The sequence below is a fragment of the Lipomyces japonicus genome (assembly GCF_038497905.1).
Source record: "Lipomyces japonicus strain CBS 7319 unplaced genomic scaffold V1514scaffold_28, whole genome shotgun sequence".
In the NCBI taxonomy this organism is placed as follows: Eukaryota; Fungi; Ascomycota; class Lipomycetes; order Lipomycetales; family Lipomycetaceae; genus Lipomyces; species Lipomyces japonicus.
In genome coordinates this window covers 93,809-116,729 of record NW_027117840.1, presented here as the reverse complement: position 1 = coordinate 116,729, position 22,921 = coordinate 93,809, and the positions used below count along the sequence as shown (strand labels likewise).

Sequence of the window (22,921 nt, the reverse complement as noted above, 5' to 3'; positions counted from 1 at the left end):
CCAACGCTGGCCTGAGCCTAAGCCTGAGCCTAAGCGTGAGCATGAGCACGTGACCTTCAGGCTCGTTTAGTTAGTTAATTGTTTATTATCACCTTACATAAGCGTTAAACTCATTGAAATTGCACGTGCCTGCGCCGCATCGCATTGCGCCAGGCCGGCCCGTGATTAGGATTAGGCTTTTTTTTGGCGCGATCGACAGCGAGTTTTGCTTCGCTTTCACATGTCGTACGAACAACCCACAACACGCCCGATTCCCCCTTTTTTTCGCCTGTTAAAACCCCGCCCACACCCTCTTTGCACCTCCGTCGCCCGCTCTATCCTTTCCATCACCACTCGTTCACCACTAGTTGCTCCTGGTCAGTTTTTGCTCACTGTTCTTGCTCCTACTAACAAGCTCCCAGATCATGGTTGATTCTTCCGTCATTGCCAACAACGTCTTGCCAGATGCCCATGCTCAGGCAAAGGTTGCTTCGGCAAAGTCCTCATCCGCGTTTGTTGCCCATCTGCGATCGTACCCCGTTCTTGACGCAGCCGTGTCGTATACGTCGTCTATCTCGCTCGTGCGCAAGTCCGCCGACCTGGCAAAGCCCTATGTCACAAAAGTGTCCGAAATTGTTCATCCCGCAATTGATAAAGCGGCGCCCATCATTTCAAGGTTCGACAAGCTTGGTGACGACACCTTAACCGCGGTTGACAAGTTCGTGCCTGCTTTAAAGTCCACCCAACCACCGGATGTTAACGCCACCGTTAACAAGTCGGTTGAGTCCGTCAGGTCAACCACTCATCTTTACACTGAAGCAGCAAAGTCCAAGGTCAACGGCACCTTGGTTGAGCCTACAAGGGCTGTCGTCGGCAGAGCCAAGGCACGGACCGTCGCTGTGTACGACTCCAAAGGACGGCCGTTCATTCGAGCAAAGCTCGATCCCTATCTGGCTCCTTTGAACTCCCGCTTGGCCTCACTCATTAATGCTTACTTACCGCCGGCTTTGACAGCAAACGAAATTTCTGCAAATGCTGAACCTCACAAGACTGAGCTGGGAAATTTGTTTTTGATTGGCACTGACGCGATTGGCCGCGTGAATTCTGTCGTGGAAAACAAGGTTGCCTCTACTCGTGCTCATGGTCGTGACACGGTTGCATACGTGCTTGCGCTTCCGCAATCAGCCAAGTCTCATGTTGTTGCGGTTTGGCAAGATAAGAAGGCAACATCTAATGCTGATGACCTTAAGGACAAGCCAATCACGTCATCTTTTTATTTGTCTTTGTATACCGGCAAAACTTTGGCTTCAGAAGCAGTATCTTATGCTGAATCGTTTGCTCATGCCAGGGTTGATCAAATCCGGGACCTGGCAGCGTCTTTGACGGGTTCAACCAAGGCAGCAGTTGCATCCGCGACATCTAAAATCTCATCTTCTTCTCCGCTTCCAACCAATGCGGTTCCTGATCAGTTGGCGCCCTCGGCGTAATTTTTTCCGATTTACAACCAGGTGTACGATTACTTTAAAACTTTGAATGGCTTTCATGTTTTCAGTAACCATTCTTTATTTTTTTTTATTTTTTTTTTATTCGGGCTTTTGTTTCTTGTTTGACGTGTGTTATCTTTTTTTTTTATAAAGGCATATGATGAGATATGAACTACGTTTATTTTTTAAATTCATCACTAGACAGGACGCAGGTGTTTTTCCTTTTTTTTTTGTTTTTTTTATCCTATCCATTTGCCACTTTCTTTTTCTTTTTTTTTTTTTCTGTGACTTGTAGGCGTGCCTTTTATTTTTTTTTCTAAAATCCTTTTTTTTCTCTTTTCTGGCTGACTCACAATTATTGCTTCGTCGTTTTATGAATTGTGAAATTTTCGGTTTTTTTTTCTTTTATAGACATTAGTTTGTTACACGATCGAGGCTTGAACCCTTTTGAAGGGGTTGAATAAATTTGCTGAGGAGATTTTATTGCAAAAGAACGTACTCCATTATATTGAATTTAAAGTTTTTCACGTGCGTACGTCGAGGGTAAGGGATGGCCCGCCCATACTCATCGCGATATAATTTACATTTAATTTAACTTGACACTTGGAACAAATCCTGAACGATTTCTTCTTTGCAAAACCAATTTGACACTTTTGAAAAATCACTCCAACAATCAAATTAAACAAATTTAAATCAAATTGAACAAATTTAACAATCAAATTAAGCAAATTTAACAATCAAATTAAACAATCAAATTAAACAAATTTAACAATCAAATTAAACAAATTTAGCAATCAAATTAAACAAAAAAAAAGGCCAAAGAAAAGAAATACTGTAGAGTTGTAGACTTATATATTTTTTTCTATAAATCAAGACCATCAATCTCCCTTTGCTTTTGTGTTTTTGCTTCTTCCAATATCCTTTTTTAACAAGTTCTCCGGTTGTGGTTTTATTTTTATATTATTATTTTTTTTAAAATAAAAAGTCTGCATTCTTTCACACGTCAATATATAGATTTATACAACATGCCAAACAATAACACCACAACAACGTTACCGGTCACGTACATTGCTCATCATCAGGTTGGCCCCTACGGCGAACCGGGAAGTTACGTAATGTCGAAGCGGTTCAGGCAAGGCACGCCTCCGGTTTTTGACGTGCCGCAAAAAGGCATTCATTTGCAACCACGACCAAAATCAAGGTAAACAACCAAAAAAAATACAAACTTGTTATTTTTAAGTATTGACGCTTTTATTTTTTTCTTTTAGATGGTCTCGAATTTTTTCTCGTTCTCTATAAACAGGAAAAAAAAAATTTTTTTTTTGATTTTTTTTTTGTGTTTTGTTTTGCTTCTCCCCATGTATTGTCACTTTAATATGCAATAAAAAAAAAGTAGTATGGCATTATCTTGTCAACTTGACCTTGTCCAAAACACCTTGCATGCCCTTTAATCGCACTTTTTCCCACCTGATCTTATCCCTCACGTATTCGCGTACGATCCTGATGCTTTCTCGTTCATGCAACTCATTAAACCCGCCCAATTCACTGGCCAACATGGTTTGCGAATACTTAACCTCTGCTCGCAACCGAACGATTTCTCGATCAGCGGCGGCAATGTTTTGAGTCGCATCTAGCGCGAACCGTGATCGCGTGTCGTCCAGCAAGCCCAGAGGCAATCGCGTGCTGGCCCGGTTTAAGGATAGTTGATACCTGGACTTGAGCGCCAGTTGCGCGGCGATATCGTCCAGCAAGGACGACGGTCGCTTTAACGCGGTCACCATCGCGTGTACGTTTGCATACGATGACCGAAGTTCCTGTACAACCGTATCATCACTAGAATCAGTCTAAAAAAAAAAAAAATTATGTTAGTCAATTAAACTCATTATCTCATTCGATCAGAAACTTACCACTTGATATAACGATGTCAATTCAACAAGACCTTCCACATATGGCAACGGCAGAAACATGAGCGTCTTAAAATATCCGGTTAATAAAATATACGCTTCAGCCAAATCCAATTGCTTGTACTGAACCGCATGACCAGCTTTAACCGTTTGCAAAAAATGTGCATCCAATCGTTGCAATTCCGTAACCGCATGATTGAAAAAGACAGTGGCTTCTTCAATATTATCCAATGGCGGATAATCATCAATCAACGTGTCCTTCCTGCTTTCGGCCTTGTTTTTGCTTCGTTCGCTTGACAACTCACGCGAAAATTCAGTCACAAGAAAAAATTCCCATAATAATTCATGCGTGGAAAATGTCGGATGTAGTAATAACGTTCGCAAAAATGAGTCCAACTTGAATTGCACGTCCCTAATCACTGCTCGAGACGGTCTCGAAGGCACGGCAAACGGGTTTCTGGGAATGTTTAACAACGGAATCCATGATGCTGGTAATTCAAACGCCAACCATTTAGCCATAAACGTAAAATCTGAATACGTGCGCTTGACAGAACTTATCGAATTCACGGCAGGACTGATGCCTGATTTTATTATAAAATGAACGTTATCTTCGGCGAAATAAGATCGCAGCACGCTCGTGATACGGCCATCTTGAATCGGATCCTTTCTAAACAACATGATATCCTCAATACGAGCACGCGTTCGCTCATCCTTGGCCAATTCTGCCGCACTTAAGCCTTTAAAATTTCGTCGGTCAATGTCAACCCCGGATTGGTTGGTCAACACTTCGATGGCACCAATCCGGGCAAACTTGCTGTTTACCATCAACGGCGTCAGGCCCTTGTCGTTGACCCGGTTTAAATCAATATCACAAATGCTAAGTAATAGTTCCAATGACGCAAGGTCTTTCATGATGTGCAACAACGTGTTGCCCTTTGAATCGACATGGTCCAAAAACCGCAGGCTTTGGCCGCCACTGGCTTGGTATTTTGTGGCTGCGTCAATACCCAACTTTACCAGCTCCGTGTATTCAGCATGGTCATATGATCGACAGAGTGCAAACAGCGGCGTCTGCCCGTTTTGATCCTTGTCCGTCCAAGAAATTAAATGCCCAATCGTACTGATCAGCCCTGGCAAATGGAACAGGTAATGACCAATACTGCGTTGCCATTCATCACGCCGGCCCACGTACCGTCTAACCTCATCCGCATTGCTGTTGCGGGCGGATGACACAATAACTGACCACACGGCATCAAAAATCTCTTGATCACCAGTCTGCACTGCTGCCGATAATAGTGTTGTCTGCCTCGCATTTTGATCTTTCGTGATGGCCTCAATGGGAAAAACATCTCTCTTGGACAACAATAACTTTAATGATTGCAAATTCTTGCGCGGTGATTGAATAGCCATCATGATTGCGCTCTCACCCAACGAGTTGCGACTGCGGTACACCTGTTCCAATGAATCAATCTCAGAAACGTCGATCCCACCTGCCGAACCAGCCGCGAAAAAAGATGCCGGCTGATCAAACGCGGCTTGCAGATCTTCACCTCTTTTGATTGTTTTCCATATTAACTCGTTCGCGCTGGACGTGATTGCCAATTTTGAACTATTATTCATAATGTGGAAAATTACTGCTTCAAAAGTTGACAACGCGTACCCAATCTCGCCTGTGTCAACGTCCTTAAACGAAAAATTTCGCATGTAAAACAAATGTGAATCCAAATTGTCCAATTTTGACCAGGTCACGACAATAATCATTAAACTGACCAACACATCCGCGCTGATGCTGTAATGGTTTGCAGACTTTATTGTTTTATCAGTTGCAGTAGCTGATGATGATCGCGTGATTGTTTTCTCCTTCGCATCGTGCATGTCCTCTTCACCACCAGATGCGTCATCGCTTGAAGAAGATGATGCTGACGGCGGCACAACACCCAAGCCTCGCAAAATCTTGACCAGTTTTTCTACTTCCGCGGTCGCGTTCTCGGTCTTGCTCAAATTATCAAATTCAACCACAGCAGTCATGACCATGCGTTCGATACTGTCACCACCTTCCATCCAAAAATTTTGCACGCCTAGTTGCGCCAAACTAATGTTTTTCATTTTTTTAACCGCGGTTCGAATGATTGAATCCTTTAACGATCGCAATACGGTTAACCGAGGCCAAATCTTGCCATGCAAATTCCGGCCCACGTAGCTTTCCAACATTTTTTCAATCTCATGACCTTTTAACCCCGTCGTATTCGCCATGTTGTTCACAACTGATTGATCCAAACTTTGAAACAAGGATATACCCTTCTCCATAACTTCTTCAATCATGGTCACCAGATCCGGTTCCGTGGCATCTGAACAATCGAATTCTTCAAACACGCGATTTAACGGTTCTTGAATCTGCCGTGCAATCAGTGGAAATTGTGATAGTAACTGAGCAAACGTGGAAATCTTGTGATGTGAACTGCTGCTGGTGGTGCGATTATTACTTGATAGATGAAGATGATTTGTCACCGTCTTGTTGTTATGCAATGACAATTGTTTAAAGTCATACAATGAAACAGATGTGCCAATAAGTGGTCGTGAAATGTAGTATAATAAAAATTGAGTGTCATATGGTACAAAATCGGTGGTTGGCACGTACACGCGATCTGATAACAGTTTGGCCTGGGTAACTGTTTTAAATCCTGCATGGTAAAATTATTAGCATGTGCCCATAATAATTTCCAGAAAAAAACCCAAAAGTTGAAAGTGTTATCCATACCTTTGTTGGTATATACAAAATCATCCTTAATAACCACGCTTCGGCCATTCAATGTCCAAAATAACCTGGCCCGGCCAATCGTTTTGGTCGACCCGCCAATCTTGATCACATGTGATGCCAAAAACTCATCATGTGAACATAACTCCGTAAATGATAACGATGATTCTTGGTCGATCGTAAACAAGAGCGAATTCGTGACCGGTACTAGCAAGATGTAGTTCTGTGGTGACCGCAGCGCGGCTTGAATCTCGCGTGACCGTGAATTGGAAGTGGCAGGATTAAACAGACATGACAAAAAAGGATTCAGTGGATGTATTGATGACGATGATGTTGATGGTGGTAATGATGATCTCGGTGCTTGTGATTGTACTTGTACTTGTACTTGTTGTGCTTTGGCAGGCCGCTGCATGATCATTGGCCGTGACTCCTTTTTTTTTTTTTATTTTTATTGGTGGTTCACGCAATTTAAACCCCAAAATGGATTATTTCAAAGTTAAATCCCATGTGCCTTGTAAATATTTAAAAAAAAAAACCGTTTTCTTGTTATGTGTAATGTGTCGTATACTTCACGGGCGGTTAAAACTAAGGATTTTGGCCTTTAAATTATCGAGGCGAAACTAGACCAAACTTAAAATAAAAAAAAAAAAAGCTGTGTTCAAATCTCTGCAAATTAAATATTATTTACTCTTCTTTTCAAATGCAAGAATATGTTCCCGGATTTATATCCCCACGTATAATAGTCGTAATCGTGGGAATTTCCTATTCCAATTGTTCGCGGGCAAGTCCACAAGTTATACGACGGGTCTCGTACTGATGTGCCGATAACGCAATCAACCGTGAGCTAATACAGTTATAGTAGGAAAAAAGGTCAGTTGCTGGCATTATAATGTAATTACATATTTTGAATCGTGTGTTAGCATTTTTTTAAAAAATTTTAATTTGTTTACTTTAAAAAATGTGAACTATTTAATGTGCACCTTATGTGCTTGTTAATTGCCGGCTTATAACTATAAGTTATAGTTGGTTAACTAGTTACTATACGTTATGTAATAATACAATAGGGCATTAGTTAGTTAGTTAACTAACTAGCGTTTTAAAGTTTGGCCTGCTGCTATTTGTTTTGCAAACAATCCCGGGGCCAGATAAAAATATAACTACATATACGTGCCAGTTTTCTTTTGCTTGCCGTTTCTACTTTCTTAAAATTTTCTCTTTCGTATTTCATTTTTTTATGGTCATGTCTTTCTTTGAGAGCCAATCATTTGAACCATTCCGCCCCGGTCGTGAACCTGTGAACAATGACCACGTAAGTGTTAAGCATTTTCTTATTATTCGATTTTAACATTGCGGCATGACTGCAAAAGCGGTTTCCTGGATTTATTGTCGTGCCTGCAGATGTGCCACAATTAAAGGAGCCGGCAAAAATTTCACGAAATGTGAAGACTTCACCGCCTCGGTCATCACCAAGGGTTGCAAACAAGTCTTTGCCGGGTCATAAACCTTCATCATCTATATCGTCACCGGCGGCCAAGCAAGGTGGTGCTGCTCCCAAGCTTAAACCTCAGCCCTCACCTAGTCGGGAATCATCACGGAGAAGAAGATTTCCAACTCGGTACACGTCGCATACATCTAGTGGTAATTCATCTTATTTGACGACCGCCGTGCGATTGCGAGTTTGCGGTCCACGGTTGTTATTTTTTTTTTTTGATTTGTTCATCCAAGAAAATTAATTATTTTAGGAAGCGATTGGTCATTTAGAGAATACCGGGCACCGATTCTTAGTAAACCAGAAAGAAATTATGACCATAATTTTTTTTATGAAGAACCGGATGATAGCTTGAATACCACAATATCCTTGCAACCTTTAGCATCTATCAAACCACCGCTGCCATATTTATTACCACCACCACCACCGCCGCCACCGTCGCCTCCTCTTTTTCCATCTTCTCGACGATTGTTATTACCATCGCCTCTTTTACAACCATCAGCACCACCAGCACCACCACCACTACCACCACTACCTGCTCCACCTCCTCTTCTTGCACTGTTACCACCAAAAATGGCTCCACCTTCATCAATGCCAAACCGTATACCCGCACCGCTCAAACCACTTGCCCTGCTGCCGCCTGTGCCGTCAGTATCAACTGCGCCGTCGTCTGCTCTCGTGTTGCATGGCACGCGGTTCGTTGACACGGTTCGATCCGCGTACCTTGATAGTTTTGAAGGATTAACTTTTTTAACCAATTCGGCTAGTCAGATGCAACAAGAACTGGAAATTGAGTATAGTCATGACGATGGAGATGGAGATGATGATTATGATTATGATGATGATGATGATGATAATGATAATGATAATGAGGGAAATAATACCAACCGCCATAATCATCTTCACCACCGCTATTATAATAACGACGCAAGCGCGATGCCAGAAGTTGTTGAGCACAAGGTTAAAAAACGAAGCTTTATTTTTAGGTTCTGGAAAAAATTATTTTTAATCCATCATACCAAATTGAACCAATCAGATAACAACTGCAAGCCTGTCAATGACTTTACTGGTAGTCGAAAACTTAAGAGAAAGGTTAGCAAAAACAGAAAATGAATTATGAATCATGTGATGAAGATTAGCATGTTTGCATATATTAGTATATAGATAACAAGAACGGGGCAGGATGTATATACATTGAAGAATAAATACAATAAATAAGTATGTACAAAAAAAAACAAAAACAAAGATGCATTAATCATGATGAGCGCTTTTTAGCCCATTCACCAAACGCTGTTTTCCATCCATTTCCGTTATCACCAACAATTTCATTAATCTCATGTTCGGCTCCAAAATCAATACATCGTTCACAAATGATTGACCAACTTCTATCCCTGACAATGTCTTCAATCACTCTTTCATTCCCCACCCATGATAAAACCTCATCCTCTTTAGAAAAAACCGGCAATTCTCTAGCCCGATATGGATCAATCCGGGGGTCCAATTTCGGAATATTCTCGGTTTCTTGCTGTTTGTTACTGTTAATAATCTGTTGCTTAAACCGAGCCTGATTTTGTTCGGCAACCGCGGCGCAATAGTCAAGTACGTCGTCCCTCGCTTTCCAACTAGCGAATACTAAATTTTGCACAAATGCATCACATTCCGGTCGCCGACGTGATCCTAGTTTTGCTCGATTTGGTTTTGCCCATTTGTCACCGGTAACCAGCACACTCTTTGTCGTGGACGATGTAGGCAATGAATTTAAATCAGACGAAATGGCATCGTCGGTCGCGGTTCGGGATAATGACAAAAACCGACGCAAAATCTGTGGCGAATAACACACTGGCGGGTTTAATGCCGGTGTATCTAATGACATTTGAAATTGCTGTATATCAAAGTTATTTTCCGTGCCCGTAGATCAAGTAAACGTGCTTCCAACTTGGAGCCGGTTCCCTATTCTCACGCTCAATTACACCAACTTCGAGGGTACTTGATTACGTAAGCTGGTTTTAATACCAGAACGCTCGTTTTTCTCAAATGCCCTTGAACAATTGACTTACGAGCGTTTTTGTATCCGCTTAATTATTGCAAAGTGCAACAAATAAAAGTAGTAAAAATTGCAAGATTTTGATTTGACTCTATATAAATGCTTTGTGAATACTATCATTATTTAATCTTCAATCAACAATACTGGCCGACGCTGAATCATCAGTAACATACGATTCATCATCAGCAGGCTCCTCGCTTATATGCCGCTCATGCTTAAACGACTTTAAGTTTTTCAAGCTATGCCACCGGCGCGGGATCGCATCTGGTTGCAACGGCATTGATGCTATTGGTGGCGATGGCGTATGCAGTTGGCGGAACCTGGATAGAATGGGCGAGGAAACATCACTGAACGACGATGACGACGCGGATGACACGTCCGAGTTTGATGATTGCTGACTGAACCTGACCACTCGCTGTAAAGCTGGAGTGGTATCAACCGCGCTTTTACTGTTAAGATGCATGTGTTCAAACCCGTCCGGTGAGATGGGTGATGGCCGTTGGCTGTTATTTTCATCCGTGGCCTGAACAATGAACGGTTGTTGAACGTTAGCCACAGGATGAAGCATGTTTAATGACTTGCAATAGAAACTGTTAATTAGTTCAGAAATGGCGTTTTCATCATCATCACTGAATAATAATAAAGCATCGGGCCGAGTTGGACGAGGCGGTGGTGATGATGTTGGTGATGGCCCTACCGGAGCTTGATGCTGAGAGTGGTACCTGATCGGCTTGGCAGTAACTAATGGTGAACTTTCTAATTTTTTTTTAACATGTTCTCGAGCTATTTCTTTAGACACGCGGTGATAGTCATGGGGTATGGATTCCCGTAATGTTTTCAACTTCACAGCCCAATCCGTTGAATTCAACATCAAAGATGGCGACCTCATGATTGGCGATTTTAAACTTTCGGGAGAAGGCATCGATATTCTGTACTTGTTTGATGACTTTGGACTTGACTTTTTGGGTTGTTCTTGTTGCTGCTGTCGTTGTTGCCGTGGTGGTGATCGTTCGGGGCTCTGAGGCGGGGTCAAGGGAATGCTACCTTCGCCGAGAATTTTGGCAGCTTTGCTTGATGCGATTGAAGAAACATGTCCCATGGGCCGATCATCATTATCGACATGAAGCACGTGTGAAATGTTGTATGGCTCAGATATCACCATCGGCCTCTCTTCTTCTTGAATTGAATCAGCGAGTCCGAAAAATGGGATCTTGCCCAGTTGCCTAGTTCCGAGTCCTTATGCAAAAAAAAAATGTTATTGAAAGGAAAAACCAAAATAAAAGATGAGTTTTATTCAAAACTTACTATCGCTCTTTTTCTTTGGCTCATTTGTCAACCAAATATCGGTCATTGGTGGACCAAGCAAATTGTTTTGACTAGCAGATCGGGATAAAGGTTTCATTTTAATAAATGATGATGACTCTGAGATTGTGGATATATCTAGTGTTGATGGAGTTGATGGAGATGGGGTCACGGCTATGGAAGACGTACTTTCTGCAAGCGATGGCGGTGATGACGATAACGATGGCGATGTTGTCGCGTTATCTGCAGCAGATTCTCGCAGTGGTGACGGTTCAGGTGTTAATGGTTGCGATTCAGTACAAGCTGTTACCGGACTTGTGATAGATGTCGATGGTGGTATTTTTGTTATTAATGGGGGCCTTGTGGTAGTCAAATTGATGTCAGATAATGGCGAGGTTGATGAGTGTTGATGATCTGGTGCTTGGTCTTGGTGTTGCTGCTGCTGCTGTTGTTGAGGCTGCTGTGTAACACTTTTCTTGCGTTCTAACTTCACCGTTCCGTCCAGATGAGCTGGGTTTTGTATGTGCACGGTCGAATGTCTGTTCACTTGCGGCCTTCTGCTTCGGTCATTTATCATGCCAGCGGCAGCGTCAATTGTAGTAGCAGCACAAGGGTTAAACCGCTGCGGATATGTATAAGTGCTATTAGAGCGGGTTGGTTTTGATGAGAACGAGGAATCCGGCCAGTGATGATTATGGCTTAGATGGTCGTACTGTGTTCGCGTGCGGTGTGGTCTTCTAATTGATCTTGACCTTGATAACGATACTGGTGGCAATTCAGAAGAAATATCTCCTATGGATGACCGGCGACGATTATGATGCGGAGTATTTGAGGAATTCATTGAAATGGGGCCTTTAGTAAATAATGATGTGATGCGTGGTCGTACAGGGGCCGCATGAGATAAGAAAAAGAATGCCCAAATTATTTTATTTTTTTAATGAGCCGTTTTGACAAAGAAGTGAGAACAACGGTTTATTGTACGCAAGAATAACAAGAGGGGGAAAAAAGGGGAAAAAAGGCTTTCTTGTGTGCCTTAAAAGAAAAAAAGGGGGTTTGTTCATGGTCGACATGGTTTAAACAAAAAGGCACATTCATGTTTTAGAATTAAATGAAAGAACGAATTGGTTTAATTAAAAACGGCAACGCGTATCGATTTTTGCGTGCCAACTTTGGTCTTGCAATTACCGCGTTCTCTTCGCTTGAGAAGTGAAGGAGTAATTATAATCTATAATTGGATTTTTAATACACATCCGACGAACATGCACACTCAAGATAAAAATGCAATTTTGTTCAAATCCAGCTTGTCATTTCCATCATTTTTGTTTAGATGACAAATTTTTTTGCTTTGAATTTTTGCACTGTAATTGCAATTTAAAATTTCGTACGTTGGACCGTTTTCTTTTTTTTTTTTATTTTATTTTTTTAATAAAAACTGACTGCTCATTTAACTTTTTTTCTTTGTTCTTCTTGTTCATGCTTTTCTGTACGATTGTACGTTGCATTTTGTTTTAAATTGAAATTTGACATTAGCGCTAATCCGAATCTGGACATGCCAAAATAGTGGCAAGAAAGTTTCTTGAATTGAGGTTCGTACTAAATTTTTAATAAACTTTTTTTGTTTTTTTTTTACTTTCAAACTTTAAAATTGGTTTTGGATAATGTCCGATGGCGGTATTATACATGTATTACGATTTTTTTTTTTTTTTCCCACAAGAACAGTAAGTAGTCTTGATTGGACGTGGCGATTGCACAAAATGAAGTTACATCCACAGTCTGGCATACTAATATCATTGGGGTATGAAGGCAAGAACGACTGGTCTTATCGAACCCGCGCATCACAACAATTAGATACATGCAATGCTTTATTTTGTCGCCCGCAGTGGTGGCAAACTATCATTTGATGTTACTACTATACTTGTAACAGGCGGGAATTTTTAGCCTGCATGCCAAATCAGTTGGTCTCAATTGGGATTTATTAATGGACCTGGCAAATAATTCTTGGTGGGGTTCCGTGTAATTATTCACCAACAATAGCCTGCCGAGTCAGGCTTAAGTGTGCATCTTACATGTCCGTTTGCTTTACAATGCTGAAATTAAACTATGACTATGGTCAGCCAAACGAGTCAATGCTACAAGGAACAAGAGTGTGTTTTGAAATCATGCTTGGTCAGGTATTTACATGCAGGCAAGAATATAATACCATGCTACCCGGTCTGAGGATGACCAGCAAATTAAACGGAAATCATGTATGACACTTTCAGTATATATATATCATGATTTATACCCGTTTCAGTTTTTTTGGCGGGGTAGTTTCTTGCTTGGTCTGATAGCACGTGTTGCGCCGCAACAAAAAACAATTGCTGATACCATTATGCATACGTTTGTTAAAGAAAATGTCTTCATAATCGTATCATGTTGTACATATACGGATGTATTAAAAATATTCATTATAAGTATACATATCTTTAGCCAACAGGTCTGATCTTGCCAGTCTCGACCTCATACACCCAACCGGAAACAGCAATGCTGTCCTTGACGACCTTGGATTCGCGGATGAACTTGACATCCTCACGAACACTATCCTCGAGACTTTTTTTAAAAAGGTTAGTCATTATTTTTTCTTAACCAAGTTTGCCAGTTTCTTTTCCACATTAAGAAAAAAAAAAGTCTACTTACTTTGGGAATGGCAAGAAATCAACACCTTCGAGATCATTACCATCGAATCGGTCTTGCAAGATTTGATGAAGTTGAGGATCAGTGAAAGTTAACATGCCGCAATCGGTATGATGAATCACGAGAACTTCTTCCGTGCCGAGTAATTGTTGAGAGATGACGATCGATCGGATGGCATCCTTGGCCCTGCCGCCGGCATTTCTGATAACGTGCGTGTCACCTTCTTCTAATCCAAGCGCTCTGGCCGGGTCAAGACGAGCGTCCATGCAAGTAACTAGACAACAATAAAGAGTCAAGTTAATTTTCTATCCATAAAGGCTAATAGGTAGTGAATTAGAGGTCATTATGTATATGATGATAGCCACCATAAAAATGAAGTAAAATAAAACAAAAAAAATTTTTTTTTTTTTTGAATGAATTATTAACCAATTGAACAATTGAACAATCGAACAATCGAACAATCGAACAATCGAAAATTGAAAATTTTTAGCTAAAATTTGATAGAATACGTACCGACTGCAAACTTGCGACCAGGAGGAAGTGGCAGGCTTCCCTTGGCCTTGGTAAAGCTGGCAGCGTAAGCATCGTTAGCCTTGGTAACTTCTTTAATAATTTCGGTAGACATGATCAATTAATTATCAATTGGGCTTATAATGAAACTGAATTGATGTGTTGTAACAAAAAAAAAAAAAAAAGAGAGAAGATTAATAACAATTATTGATTTATTTTAAATTCTGTCAAAGATGATAACGATTTGTCGTAGCGCGATGTTGTCATCGCCTGCCGTGATGTTGCCAGCGAGCGGACACAGCAACGATCGCTCGCCCACGTTGAACCGCCCAACCCACGTTGACTCTTGCACGTCAATCAACGACTTAATAATCCAAGTTTTGATCAGTATCTTTTGCGTATTTTTTTTTTTTGTTTTTTCTCAAGCAATTGGGCACGCCTGGTGCAGTCAGTCTCAGCATTTGGTGCGGTAAATGCCGAACTGCCGCGGCCTCAACCAACGGTGGGGAAACCGAAACCGCATATATATAGGCGCAAATCGACCTAATCGTGTTCAATTGACGACATTTGCAATGCATTGAGTTTGTTTCATTTTCTACAGCATGTGTGAAGTTCTTCAGGAAGAAAACGCCTGTTCATTTTTTGTATTACTCGAGTTATTTTTTTCGAATTTGCTAATTTCTGGCCTGTCGTCCTTTGATCATATACCACTCAGTCCTTCGACTTCATAAGCAACCATAATATAATGTCGCTTAAATTAGTCTTTTTTTTTTGTTTTTTATTTCCCATGTTATTGTGTCTTTCTCAAAGACTGTAGGGGTCACAGGGTCTTACAGAGTAATCCAACAGAGACGAATCCTTTTTTTTTTATTTTGTTGAATTAAACTTGTTATCAAGCACAGCAAATGAGCTGTTGAGCGAGTTTGCCAATGTGTCTCACCAAAGAACAGCAGGATAGTAGGAATATAACTGTAGTACAACAACGAAAAGGATGCCGTGCTTGTCACAGTAAGCGACAGCTATCAAAATGTAATTCAGCCGACAGCTGTATATCATGACCACAAATACTTATAAAAATGTAAGAAGTCATTTGTTCTTGCTTAAAAGTTCACGAGACTTCAATCATGGATCTGTGTATTGACATGATGTCAAAATGTGTGAACAATGTTAAAAAAAAAAATAAAATTTATAGAACCGACGACGATAAGGTTTATGGTTGACTCCGCCCGCGTAAAAAGTTCCTTATCAGTTCCAATGTCAAACCGACATAAATCCACAATATCTTCTTTCATTCACCTGTTCGTGTTTACCAGGCTTATTCATAAAAAAAAGTAAAACAAGAAAAAAAAAATGAACGATGATCAAGGTCTTGCAATTGCATATGAAGAAGCATTGAAAAGTATGCAAACAATCTTCTTTCCAAGATAATTGACAACAACGAGCTTGACGGTTTATTTTATGGCTAACATTATTAAATTATTTTATAAATAGGTTATGAAGAAGGTGGCATTCCGATTGGTATTGAAATTTTTTTTTATAAATTGTATCCTTTGTTTTTTTTTTTTAATCAATTTATAATAGGAGCCGTGTTGATTTCAAAAGACGGCGTCGTACTCGGCCGAGGTCATAACGAACGTATTCAAAAGGTAATTAAATGAATTTCTATACCATGTATGACCTGTATGAAAAGACAATTTATTAAAAAAAAATTTTTTTTTCTAGAATAACCCAATATTACATGCCGAAACATCAGCGTTAATTAACGCCGGCAATGTGCCTGCCAGTGTTTACAAAACAGCCACGGTATGGTTGTGGGGATAGATGCAAACTTGAGTAATCAAACTGAACAGTTTTGGCATTTTATTTTAAATAGATGTATTCAACATTGGCGTCGTGTTTTATGTGCAGCGGTGCTTGCATCCTATACGGCATTAACCGGGTAGTTATGGGCGGTACGCGACGTCGTTTAATTTTTTTCATTGTCCATACTAACAAAGCGTACCTGGCATTCATGTATTGATATAGAAAACAAAACCGTTCAAGGCGGTGAAGAATTATTGGTCTCAAAAGGTATCGAACTCATCAACATGGAATCTGAAAAATGCTTCCAATTAATGGCAAAGTTTATCTCAGAGGTATTTTTTAAAAAAGATAACTGATTATAACATCATGCCTTTATTAATTGATGCTGTTGCTACTTCTACTTCTACTGCAATTGCTTTTCTTTTTTTTAGAAACCTCACGAATGGCACCAGGCACACCCAGAAGAGTTTCAGGTTGATGAATAATCTCCAACAGTATGACCCTGGTTCATGCTATAAATATGTAAATATGCATTCAATATTCTTTAAAAAAAACCAAAAGAAAAAAACATCCACGCGCCTCATCAAAAAAAAAAAATACCATGACTATAAATCTAAGGTGTAGCAAACTTATTTTAAATATTTCCTTAATCAAATACTCATAACCCGACGATCCGCATCAGTCCATATCCTACCGAAATAATGACGACAAACGAAAGAATACTTGCCGGTACTCCCCTAGTAATAAACAAGCTAACTGACAAATACGGTCGTCCGATATCATCAGTCATGCAAATCGCAGTCACGTTGGGGAACCCTGAAGTGGGCAATCCCATGGCGCACGAACATAACAACGCGGCACCCATGACCAGCAAGTTCGGATGCGGATTATCCATGGCCAATCCAACCTGAGCCACGATAGGTAACATGATCAATGCCGCCACGGTGTGAGAAATGAATGTGGCAATGATCAAAATAAGTGCCCCAAACACGACCATGACACCGTAAAGACCCATGTTCGATACGATGGCTCGAATTCCGATCGCGATCGTGTCCAACAAGCCAGAAGATGAAACCGCCTTGCCTAAGGCAATACCACCCATGGCCAAAATAATAATCGTCCACATAAAATTATTAAAATCTTCCTTGGTTAAAAGTCCGGTACCGAAAAACACTACCAACGGAATGATGGCCAGCACTCCCATGTCACCAAACACGAACTCGAGTTGATGCGACACGCACCATAACGCGATGGTGATCAACGTCACGGCCGACACAAAAATCTGCGTCCTTGTAAATTTTTCATGCGTGCGTTCGACCTTAGTAATGATGGCTCCCTTGGCAGGATTTAACGTGATTAAAAGCAAAAGCCAAATCAAAACGATACACATCACGCAAACCGGAATGGCAATGAAAAACCATGCTGGCCACGATGGGTTCGGTACCATGTTTTGCAACGCAATCACGTTCTGTGGTGATGCAATCGGTGATGCCATGCCGCCGACATTGGAAGCAAGCGCGATACCCAAGATTAATGCCTTGGGAAAATTAGAATCCGTATTCTGTGTTCGCAATAATGGCTGAATGATAGACAGGCATAACACGGGGGAAGCCACGTTAGAAATCCACATTGACAAAAACATGGCCACGCCCATAGTGGTCAGCAACACGTATTTGGGCTGCGTGCCAGCATTGGACAACACCCAAGTGGCAATTAACTTGGCAATGTTGTATTTACTCAATGCGGCAGCTATGGCAAATCCGCCCAGTAACAACATGATCACGGACGTCCACATAGAAGCGAAGATATACTTTGTCGCGTCGACCGCTCCAAGCCGTTCATGATATTCATCATCGGACCGAACCGCACGGAACACGATGATCAAAAGCGGAATCAAGATCGACGTTACAAACAACGGAATCACTTCTGTCGCCCATAATAATGACGCGGCTATCAGAATGGCAAGACACGCTTGCTGTTCTGGCTCTTCAAAAATGGGACTCACGAGTAAAGCCACAAACACGGCCACAATGATGAACAAAATGACAAAAGTTGAATTGAAAATCAACCGTGGCAACCTGATTGTGCCAAAACGAGTGACAATCTTAATCGCTGGCTGGTCCAACACGTGCTTGTGTTCCAACGCATCTGCTATCGGGTTCGAACTCACCAGCAATCCCTGGTTAGTCAAGCCAATGCCCTGAATATTTTTTTCCATGCCCATCATTTCCCGCCATGCAGTACTGCGATCCCAGACCACGTATTCACGAAGGTGAGTCCGCAACTCAGCACGAGCGCGACTAATGTCGCTATTTGTAGCCACGGCAGCATACAACGTGGCCACCTGGCCGATCTTGTCTTCAAGAACTGACCAAGTGGCAGTCCTGAACGGGTATTCAAGTTCAACCACATCAGAAACGTAATTGCCAGCCATTTCATGACCAACGCACTTGGCATATTTCTTTAACGCTTTGGCAAACCCGGTCCGGTTGAGTTGAATAAATGACCGCAATTCAGTCAAACCGACATACAGCGCAATCGACCGTTTTTTTAAAGTGATTTGATGATCCGAAGCTAACGAATAGGGCTCGTCCTGATACGAATCAAGTGGAATCAGCGTATCGTCTTCATCCTTTAAACCCAGCGAGCCGTATTTATGATCTGTGGCAGTATTTTCAGAGCTGTTTGACCGAATCCGTTCAAACCTGTCGCCACGAGATACTGCGGTATAAGTTGACGCCGCAGATGACGACGACGCTACTGCTGCTGCTGTCGTGGACCTATTTGTTGTTGTGGTTGCGATTACTGGGCCCTCAGCATCACTGAACGTGCCACCAAATTCGGTCACGTCAGTTTTTAACAATTCCAATTCTTGAAACAGATCCCGCTCCTTATCGACATAAAATTTACCAACTTTGGCCAGTTCTTCATCCAACGCGTGACGGAAAATGGCATCATATTCATCTGCTTCATGATGCGGAATCAACGCATCGTTTTCAGCATCATGTCCGGCAGCAGTGCGAGTGGCAAGATCTGCTTCAAGTGAATGAATACTGCACGCATGTTTAAAAAGATTTAAATATTAGTCAAATAAATAAAAAATAAAAAAAAACACTGGATGAACGTTTATCACGTTCAGAAGTCTCGTATAAACGTACAGCTTCTTAAGATTAGAATACGAAATATAATAAGATGACCATTCAGGCACGGCATTGAATTGCACCGTTCTCGAGAACTTCATTGCTTCTCCTTGTCGTCTGACCGCACGCTAAATTGCCTTAACGTTCTATGTATAATGTGCGCAACGGCGGAAATCCAAACCAAATAAGCAACGTATTCCTTTTTGTAAGTTTGATATAAGACTTGACCGAGTGAGGAGAAGAGTTATTACAAAAAACAGCAAAAACAAAATAAGCATCAGGTTGAGAGTTTGTGTCATGTATCCAAACCAAGTCACAATCCAGTCACGGATCACAGCGTGACCAGGCTGCACGTGGTGGGGCCGACAGGGCGCGAACTAAGCGCTGCGTCTCGCGGATTATATAAGCAATGACTGATGTGAAAATAAATACTTGCTAGGCACATCTTCTGGATATTAAATATGCAATGTAGTATGTAGGATGTACATTGTACAGTCGTAGATGTATTATACAGACAAGGACTGGCAATCATGTATTGGCAATCATCTGCTACGCAAAGTAGATTCTAAGCATGCCTGGGCTTCGTACTCCATCCAGCCCAGCCTATCTCGGTAAATGCGCATGCACATGAGGGGCTTGTAGTCGGACCGCAAGGGCTAAGGCTCATTCAGTGACCTCCTGGGCAGTAAGTCAGTCTGTCGAACTTGCCAAAAAGAAAACAAGTAAATAGACACAACTGGTTCAACATGTTGATGCTTCAGTACCATAACCTGCTTATTCAGGCTATTCTGACTGAGCGATTTGCAATTGATGCCGTGCCGACCGCTATTGACCAGGTCATTTCCGATTTCGATAACGTGACGTACCATGTTTCCACACCGGAATCAAAGTCAAGGATTTTGATTTCGTTATCAATCAAATGTTTTAAAGATTTGCAGAAGTATGGGGTTGATGAATTATTACTGCGTGAATATGGTGATTATGCTATATCGCCGCCAGAGACCGGCTATGACTTCTCACTGATTATCGATCTTGATAATTTACCCTCAGACCAAGGTAGGATTAACAAATATATGGAAGAATGCCAATGCCATGTCATTTTGACAGACTTTACTCAATAAATGAACATTGGGAGTTTTATTATTGTTCATACGGATTTCATTGAAATTGGCGGTACTGACTGGGAACATAGAATCAAAGGAACGATTAATTGAAAACATTGCATTACTCAAACGCAATGCAATCGCCGCGCCATTCGAGAAGGCATTTAGTCAATTCGACACATTAGCAGCCGAAGCAGCCAAAAATTCGATCGATCTTTCCGTACCTGAAGATTCAGGTTCAGAAGTCATGGCCATTCATTATCGTGACGAGGAAGCCATATTTATTCGGCCATCGCACGATCGAGTCACGGTTATCTTTTCGACCGTGTTTAGGGAAGACACTGACCGCGTGTTTGGCAAAGTTTTTTTGCAGGTTGGGTTTTAGAAAGAAAGAAGAAAAAAAAAATTACATGAGAGACTAATTGAATATTTTATTTTTTTTTTAGGAATTTGTCGATGCCAGAAGACGATCGATTCAAAATGCGCCGCAAGTGTTGTACTCAAATAAGGAACCACCACTTGAGATTCGTTCGGTACCTGGTTTAAAAACGTCAGATGATGTCGGTTATGTTACATTTGGTATGAACAATCTAATTTGTTCTTGTTTTTATCGTTTATTAATGTTTTGATTTTTTTTTTTGGGTTTAGTTCTTTTCCCCCGCCATATTAGTAGAGAAAAAAGAGAAATTACGATTTCTCATATTCAAATTTTTAGAGATTACTTCCATTATCACATTAAGTGTTCCAAAGCTTACATGCATTCTCGCATGAGATATCGTGTGGCTGAGTTCCTCAAGGTACTCAATAGGGCCAAGCCAGAAGTGGCTGAGAAGGAACGCAAGACGGCATCAGGCCGAAGATTCCGTTAATTTTATTCCAATTATTTGTTTTGTTTGTTTCTTTCCCTTGGATGTCATTTATTTCTACTGATTTATATAGTTTTTTTTTCTTTGTTTTTTATGAATTTTGTTTTAGAAAATGCACAGGTATGGGTCATGAACATTTTTTTTACAAGTTATTATGAGCTAAGCTCTAAAGGTGAAATCATTTTGAATGGCAATATGGTATTTTCCTTTGTTGTTTTAAAACCCTTTCCGTCCTCCTTAGAATAAGAAGAAAATTAAATTAAAAAAAAAAAAAATCAAAGAAAGAGAGAAAACGCCAAGATACATTGATTTATATATTTATATAACTATAGATTTTTAAAGTAAAAAATATAAATATTTATATTTTAGTCAATCTCATTGTCACCTGAAAAATCTTGCAAATCTGAATCATCAAATTGTTCACCATTATCAAATCCTTCAAAGTCTGATGAATCTAAATCCTCATCTGATGAAAAATGAAGTTGTTGCGGATCTCGCAATTCATCAATTAATGATTGAAAATCACCAATTCCTAAACCTTCTGCCTTTTTAAGTCGCTCGATGGCTTGATTATACAGTTCTTGTTGTTCCGTGCTTCCTTGATCGTATAAATTTGCCAATGAGATCATGGCTTCGCCAACAGTGACCATTAACTCGCCGTTATCATCTGACTCGACACGGCTAAGATGATCTAACGATTTTTGAACATACGATTTGGCCTGTTTGGTAGCACTACTTTCGTTATTTTCACCATGTGCGTTATCATTATCATCATCATCATCTTCATCATATTGATATTCGACCACTGCCAAATAAGGACTGGCCCGGGCAAGATAAAAAGAACCAATGCCTTTATGCAAGTCCTTATCATCGGGATTGGATGCTAATGCATTTTGCCATTTATTTTCTGTCCATTCATAAAATTCAGGAAATCTTTCTGCCAAAAAATCAGATTCCAATGTGGTTTCAAGAACGTTTGAGATTCTGGCAAGTGTCTTGTATAAATTTAAATCCTCAGTTAATGTTGCATCGTCACTCTGCAGAATTTGTTCAACCGAATCATAATCCTGAAGTGATTTTTGAATAAGTTCCACACATCCTTCCACGGTTTTACTTTTAGCCGAATGTTGTAATTTTAATTCCGATAATGTAAGATAGCATTCCGATCGGGTGACAAGTAACTCTGCTGACGTGGGGTACGCGTCCAATCCGATCGTGGCACGCTCAATCGCGGCGTTTATAAAATCTTCAGGCAAATCACCATCTTGTTCAATTTTATTTTTATCATGCTTTTGTTGCTGTTGTTGTTTATCCTTGTTTTTCTTATTATTACTGGAAGGCTTTTTAGCAAACACGGAAAGCATGGCTAACGCATCAGCGTATACTTTGTGAAATTTGGCTGGTACTGAGCTTGGATCACTTGAATTTCTCAAAATGCGATCGCTCTCATGAACAATAGCATGCAACAATTTTGGACTTTCTAATAATTGATTGTCAGAGCGGTCCAAAAAAAAAAAAACAATGTCGATACGAATGTATGATACCTCTCGTGGAATCCAGATAACTCTTGTGAAGTGCATATAACTGAGCAAATTCATCGTTTGGATCAACATCATTCGGTAATTCGATCGTGGCCTCACCCATGGCTGCGTCTTCAGCATGCGCTTGATCTGATGTTGATGTTGATGATGATGATGATGATGATGCGGCCGCAAGCTTTGCCGATTCCAACCTTTTGCGCTTTGCAGATTTGGCAAGACCTTGAGGATTTCGCTTGCTTGCCATAATATATATATAAATCTGAAATCCTTTAAAAAATGTATATATAAATTTTAAATATAAATGTATGCCAAATATATATCTAAGTTA

At 40.7% G+C, this 22,921-nt stretch overlaps 10 protein-coding genes across 10 annotated transcripts; 4 read left to right on the top strand and 6 right to left on the bottom strand.

Annotated features, from left to right (window-relative positions):
* Nucleotides 1–235: 235 nt before the first annotated feature.
* V1514DRAFT_333419 (uncharacterized protein) lies at nucleotides 236–1,946 on the top strand. Its single transcript, XM_066928037.1, has one exon. It carries the CDS (start codon nucleotides 405–407, stop codon nucleotides 1,464–1,466), a length of 1,062 nt encoding a protein of 353 aa, XP_066782511.1. The 5' UTR covers nucleotides 236–404; the 3' UTR covers nucleotides 1,467–1,946.
* Nucleotides 1,947–2,767: 821 nt separating this feature from the next.
* Nucleotides 2,768–6,712, bottom strand: V1514DRAFT_109534 (uncharacterized protein). The gene is made up of 3 exons (XM_066924391.1): nucleotides 6,126–6,712; nucleotides 3,371–6,048; nucleotides 2,768–3,307 (listed from the first exon to the last, which is right to left on the bottom strand). Exons 1-3 carry the CDS (start codon nucleotides 6,538–6,540, stop codon nucleotides 2,867–2,869), a joined length of 3,534 nt encoding a protein of 1,177 aa, XP_066782510.1. The 5' UTR covers nucleotides 6,541–6,712; the 3' UTR covers nucleotides 2,768–2,866.
* Nucleotides 6,713–7,284: 572 nt separating this feature from the next.
* On the top strand, nucleotides 7,285–8,796 carry V1514DRAFT_333417 (uncharacterized protein). The gene is made up of 3 exons (XM_066928036.1): nucleotides 7,285–7,431; nucleotides 7,490–7,760; nucleotides 7,865–8,796. The coding sequence occupies exons 1-3, from the start codon at nucleotides 7,357–7,359 to the stop codon at nucleotides 8,722–8,724; spliced, it is 1,206 nt and encodes a 401-aa protein (XP_066782509.1). The 5' UTR covers nucleotides 7,285–7,356; the 3' UTR covers nucleotides 8,725–8,796.
* On the bottom strand, nucleotides 8,743–9,547 carry V1514DRAFT_333413 (caffeine-induced death protein 2-domain-containing protein). The gene has a single exon (XM_066928035.1). The coding sequence runs from the start codon at nucleotides 9,482–9,484 to the stop codon at nucleotides 8,867–8,869; it is 618 nt and encodes a 205-aa protein (XP_066782508.1). The 5' UTR covers nucleotides 9,485–9,547; the 3' UTR covers nucleotides 8,743–8,866.
* A 238-nt stretch (nucleotides 9,548–9,785) lies between these two features.
* V1514DRAFT_343592 (uncharacterized protein) lies at nucleotides 9,786–11,798 on the bottom strand (the record flags this gene model as incomplete). Its single annotated transcript, XM_066929148.1, has 3 exons — nucleotides 9,786–10,891; nucleotides 10,961–11,095; nucleotides 11,147–11,798. The coding sequence occupies 3 exons, from the start codon at nucleotides 11,796–11,798 to the stop codon at nucleotides 9,786–9,788; spliced, it is 1,893 nt and encodes a 630-aa protein (XP_066782507.1).
* Nucleotides 11,799–13,350: 1,552 nt separating this feature from the next.
* On the bottom strand, nucleotides 13,351–14,093 carry V1514DRAFT_333410 (carbonic anhydrase). Its single transcript, XM_066928034.1, has 2 exons — nucleotides 13,634–14,093; nucleotides 13,351–13,546 (listed from the first exon to the last, which is right to left on the bottom strand). Exons 1-2 carry the CDS (start codon nucleotides 13,894–13,896, stop codon nucleotides 13,423–13,425), a joined length of 387 nt encoding a protein of 128 aa, XP_066782506.1. The 5' UTR covers nucleotides 13,897–14,093; the 3' UTR covers nucleotides 13,351–13,422.
* A 1,326-nt stretch (nucleotides 14,094–15,419) lies between these two features.
* Nucleotides 15,420–16,648, top strand: V1514DRAFT_295845 (cytidine deaminase-like protein). The gene is made up of 7 exons (XM_066925427.1): nucleotides 15,420–15,539; nucleotides 15,632–15,658; nucleotides 15,722–15,786; nucleotides 15,863–15,943; nucleotides 16,014–16,092; nucleotides 16,166–16,275; nucleotides 16,375–16,648. Exons 1-7 carry the CDS (start codon nucleotides 15,491–15,493, stop codon nucleotides 16,426–16,428), a joined length of 465 nt encoding a protein of 154 aa, XP_066782505.1. The 5' UTR covers nucleotides 15,420–15,490; the 3' UTR covers nucleotides 16,429–16,648.
* On the bottom strand, nucleotides 16,312–19,636 carry V1514DRAFT_308860 (SPX domain-containing protein). Its single transcript, XM_066925730.1, has 2 exons — nucleotides 19,102–19,636; nucleotides 16,312–18,996 (listed from the first exon to the last, which is right to left on the bottom strand). The coding sequence occupies exons 1-2, from the start codon at nucleotides 19,182–19,184 to the stop codon at nucleotides 16,602–16,604; spliced, it is 2,478 nt and encodes an 825-aa protein (XP_066782504.1). The 5' UTR covers nucleotides 19,185–19,636; the 3' UTR covers nucleotides 16,312–16,601.
* A 57-nt stretch (nucleotides 19,637–19,693) lies between these two features.
* V1514DRAFT_368541 (Arp2/3 complex, 34 kd subunit p34-Arc-domain-containing protein) lies at nucleotides 19,694–21,437 on the top strand. Its single transcript, XM_066929908.1, has 4 exons — nucleotides 19,694–20,139; nucleotides 20,276–20,559; nucleotides 20,633–20,765; nucleotides 20,835–21,437. Exons 1-4 carry the CDS (start codon nucleotides 19,830–19,832, stop codon nucleotides 21,053–21,055), a joined length of 948 nt encoding a protein of 315 aa, XP_066782503.1. The 5' UTR covers nucleotides 19,694–19,829; the 3' UTR covers nucleotides 21,056–21,437.
* V1514DRAFT_295837 (negative regulator of Ofd1/Enhancer of translation termination 1) lies at nucleotides 21,334–22,734 on the bottom strand. Its single transcript, XM_066925426.1, has 2 exons — nucleotides 22,597–22,734; nucleotides 21,334–22,532 (listed from the first exon to the last, which is right to left on the bottom strand). The coding sequence occupies exons 1-2, from the start codon at nucleotides 22,694–22,696 to the stop codon at nucleotides 21,418–21,420; spliced, it is 1,215 nt and encodes a 404-aa protein (XP_066782502.1). The 5' UTR covers nucleotides 22,697–22,734; the 3' UTR covers nucleotides 21,334–21,417.
* Between the last annotated feature and the right edge of the window lie 187 nt (nucleotides 22,735–22,921).

Excerpts from the sequence above, each read along its gene's own strand:
- V1514DRAFT_333419 (XM_066928037.1), top strand. The coding sequence starts at position 405 with ATGGTTGATTCTTCCGTCATTGCCAACAACGTCTTGCCAGATGCCCAT.
- V1514DRAFT_109534 (XM_066924391.1), bottom strand. The coding sequence starts at position 6,540 with ATGATCATGCAGCGGCCTGCCAAAGCACAACAAGTACAAGTACAAGTA. Across the intron at positions 6,049-6,125 it reads TTTTGTATATACCAACAAAG|GATTTAAAACAGTTACCCAG; the intron begins GTATGGATAACA and ends TTTACCATGCAG. Across the intron at positions 3,308-3,370 it reads TGACATCGTTATATCAAGTG|ACTGATTCTAGTGATGATAC; the intron begins GTAAGTTTCTGA and ends TTTTTTTTTTAG.
- V1514DRAFT_333417 (XM_066928036.1), top strand. The coding sequence starts at position 7,357 with ATGGTCATGTCTTTCTTTGAGAGCCAATCATTTGAACCATTCCGCCCC. Across the intron at positions 7,432-7,489 it reads AACCTGTGAACAATGACCAC|CGGTTTCCTGGATTTATTGT; the intron begins GTAAGTGTTAAG and ends TGACTGCAAAAG. Across the intron at positions 7,761-7,864 it reads CACGTCGCATACATCTAGTG|GAAGCGATTGGTCATTTAGA; the intron begins GTAATTCATCTT and ends TAATTATTTTAG.
- V1514DRAFT_333413 (XM_066928035.1), bottom strand. The coding sequence starts at position 9,484 with ATGTCATTAGATACACCGGCATTAAACCCGCCAGTGTGTTATTCGCCA.
- V1514DRAFT_333410 (XM_066928034.1), bottom strand. The coding sequence starts at position 13,896 with ATGGACGCTCGTCTTGACCCGGCCAGAGCGCTTGGATTAGAAGAAGGT. Across the intron at positions 13,547-13,633 it reads GATTTCTTGCCATTCCCAAA|TCTCGAGGATAGTGTTCGTG; the intron begins GTAAGTAGACTT and ends TTTTAAAAAAAG.
- V1514DRAFT_295845 (XM_066925427.1), top strand. The coding sequence starts at position 15,491 with ATGAACGATGATCAAGGTCTTGCAATTGCATATGAAGAAGCATTGAAA. Across the intron at positions 15,540-15,631 it reads ATATGAAGAAGCATTGAAAA|GTTATGAAGAAGGTGGCATT; the intron begins GTATGCAAACAA and ends TTTTATAAATAG. Across the intron at positions 15,659-15,721 it reads AGAAGGTGGCATTCCGATTG|GAGCCGTGTTGATTTCAAAA; the intron begins GTATTGAAATTT and ends AATTTATAATAG.
- V1514DRAFT_308860 (XM_066925730.1), bottom strand. The coding sequence starts at position 19,184 with ATGAAGTTCTCGAGAACGGTGCAATTCAATGCCGTGCCTGAATGGTCA. Across the intron at positions 18,997-19,101 it reads TATTCTAATCTTAAGAAGCT|TATTCATTCACTTGAAGCAG; the intron begins GTACGTTTATAC and ends ACATGCGTGCAG.
- V1514DRAFT_368541 (XM_066929908.1), top strand. The coding sequence starts at position 19,830 with ATGTTGATGCTTCAGTACCATAACCTGCTTATTCAGGCTATTCTGACT. Across the intron at positions 20,140-20,275 it reads TAATTTACCCTCAGACCAAG|AATCAAAGGAACGATTAATT; the intron begins GTAGGATTAACA and ends CTGGGAACATAG. Across the intron at positions 20,766-20,834 it reads TGTCGGTTATGTTACATTTG|TTCTTTTCCCCCGCCATATT; the intron begins GTATGAACAATC and ends TTTTGGGTTTAG.
- V1514DRAFT_295837 (XM_066925426.1), bottom strand. The coding sequence starts at position 22,696 with ATGGGTGAGGCCACGATCGAATTACCGAATGATGTTGATCCAAACGAT. Across the intron at positions 22,533-22,596 it reads TTATCTGGATTCCACGAGAG|AAAGTCCAAAATTGTTGCAT; the intron begins GTATCATACATT and ends ATCAATTATTAG.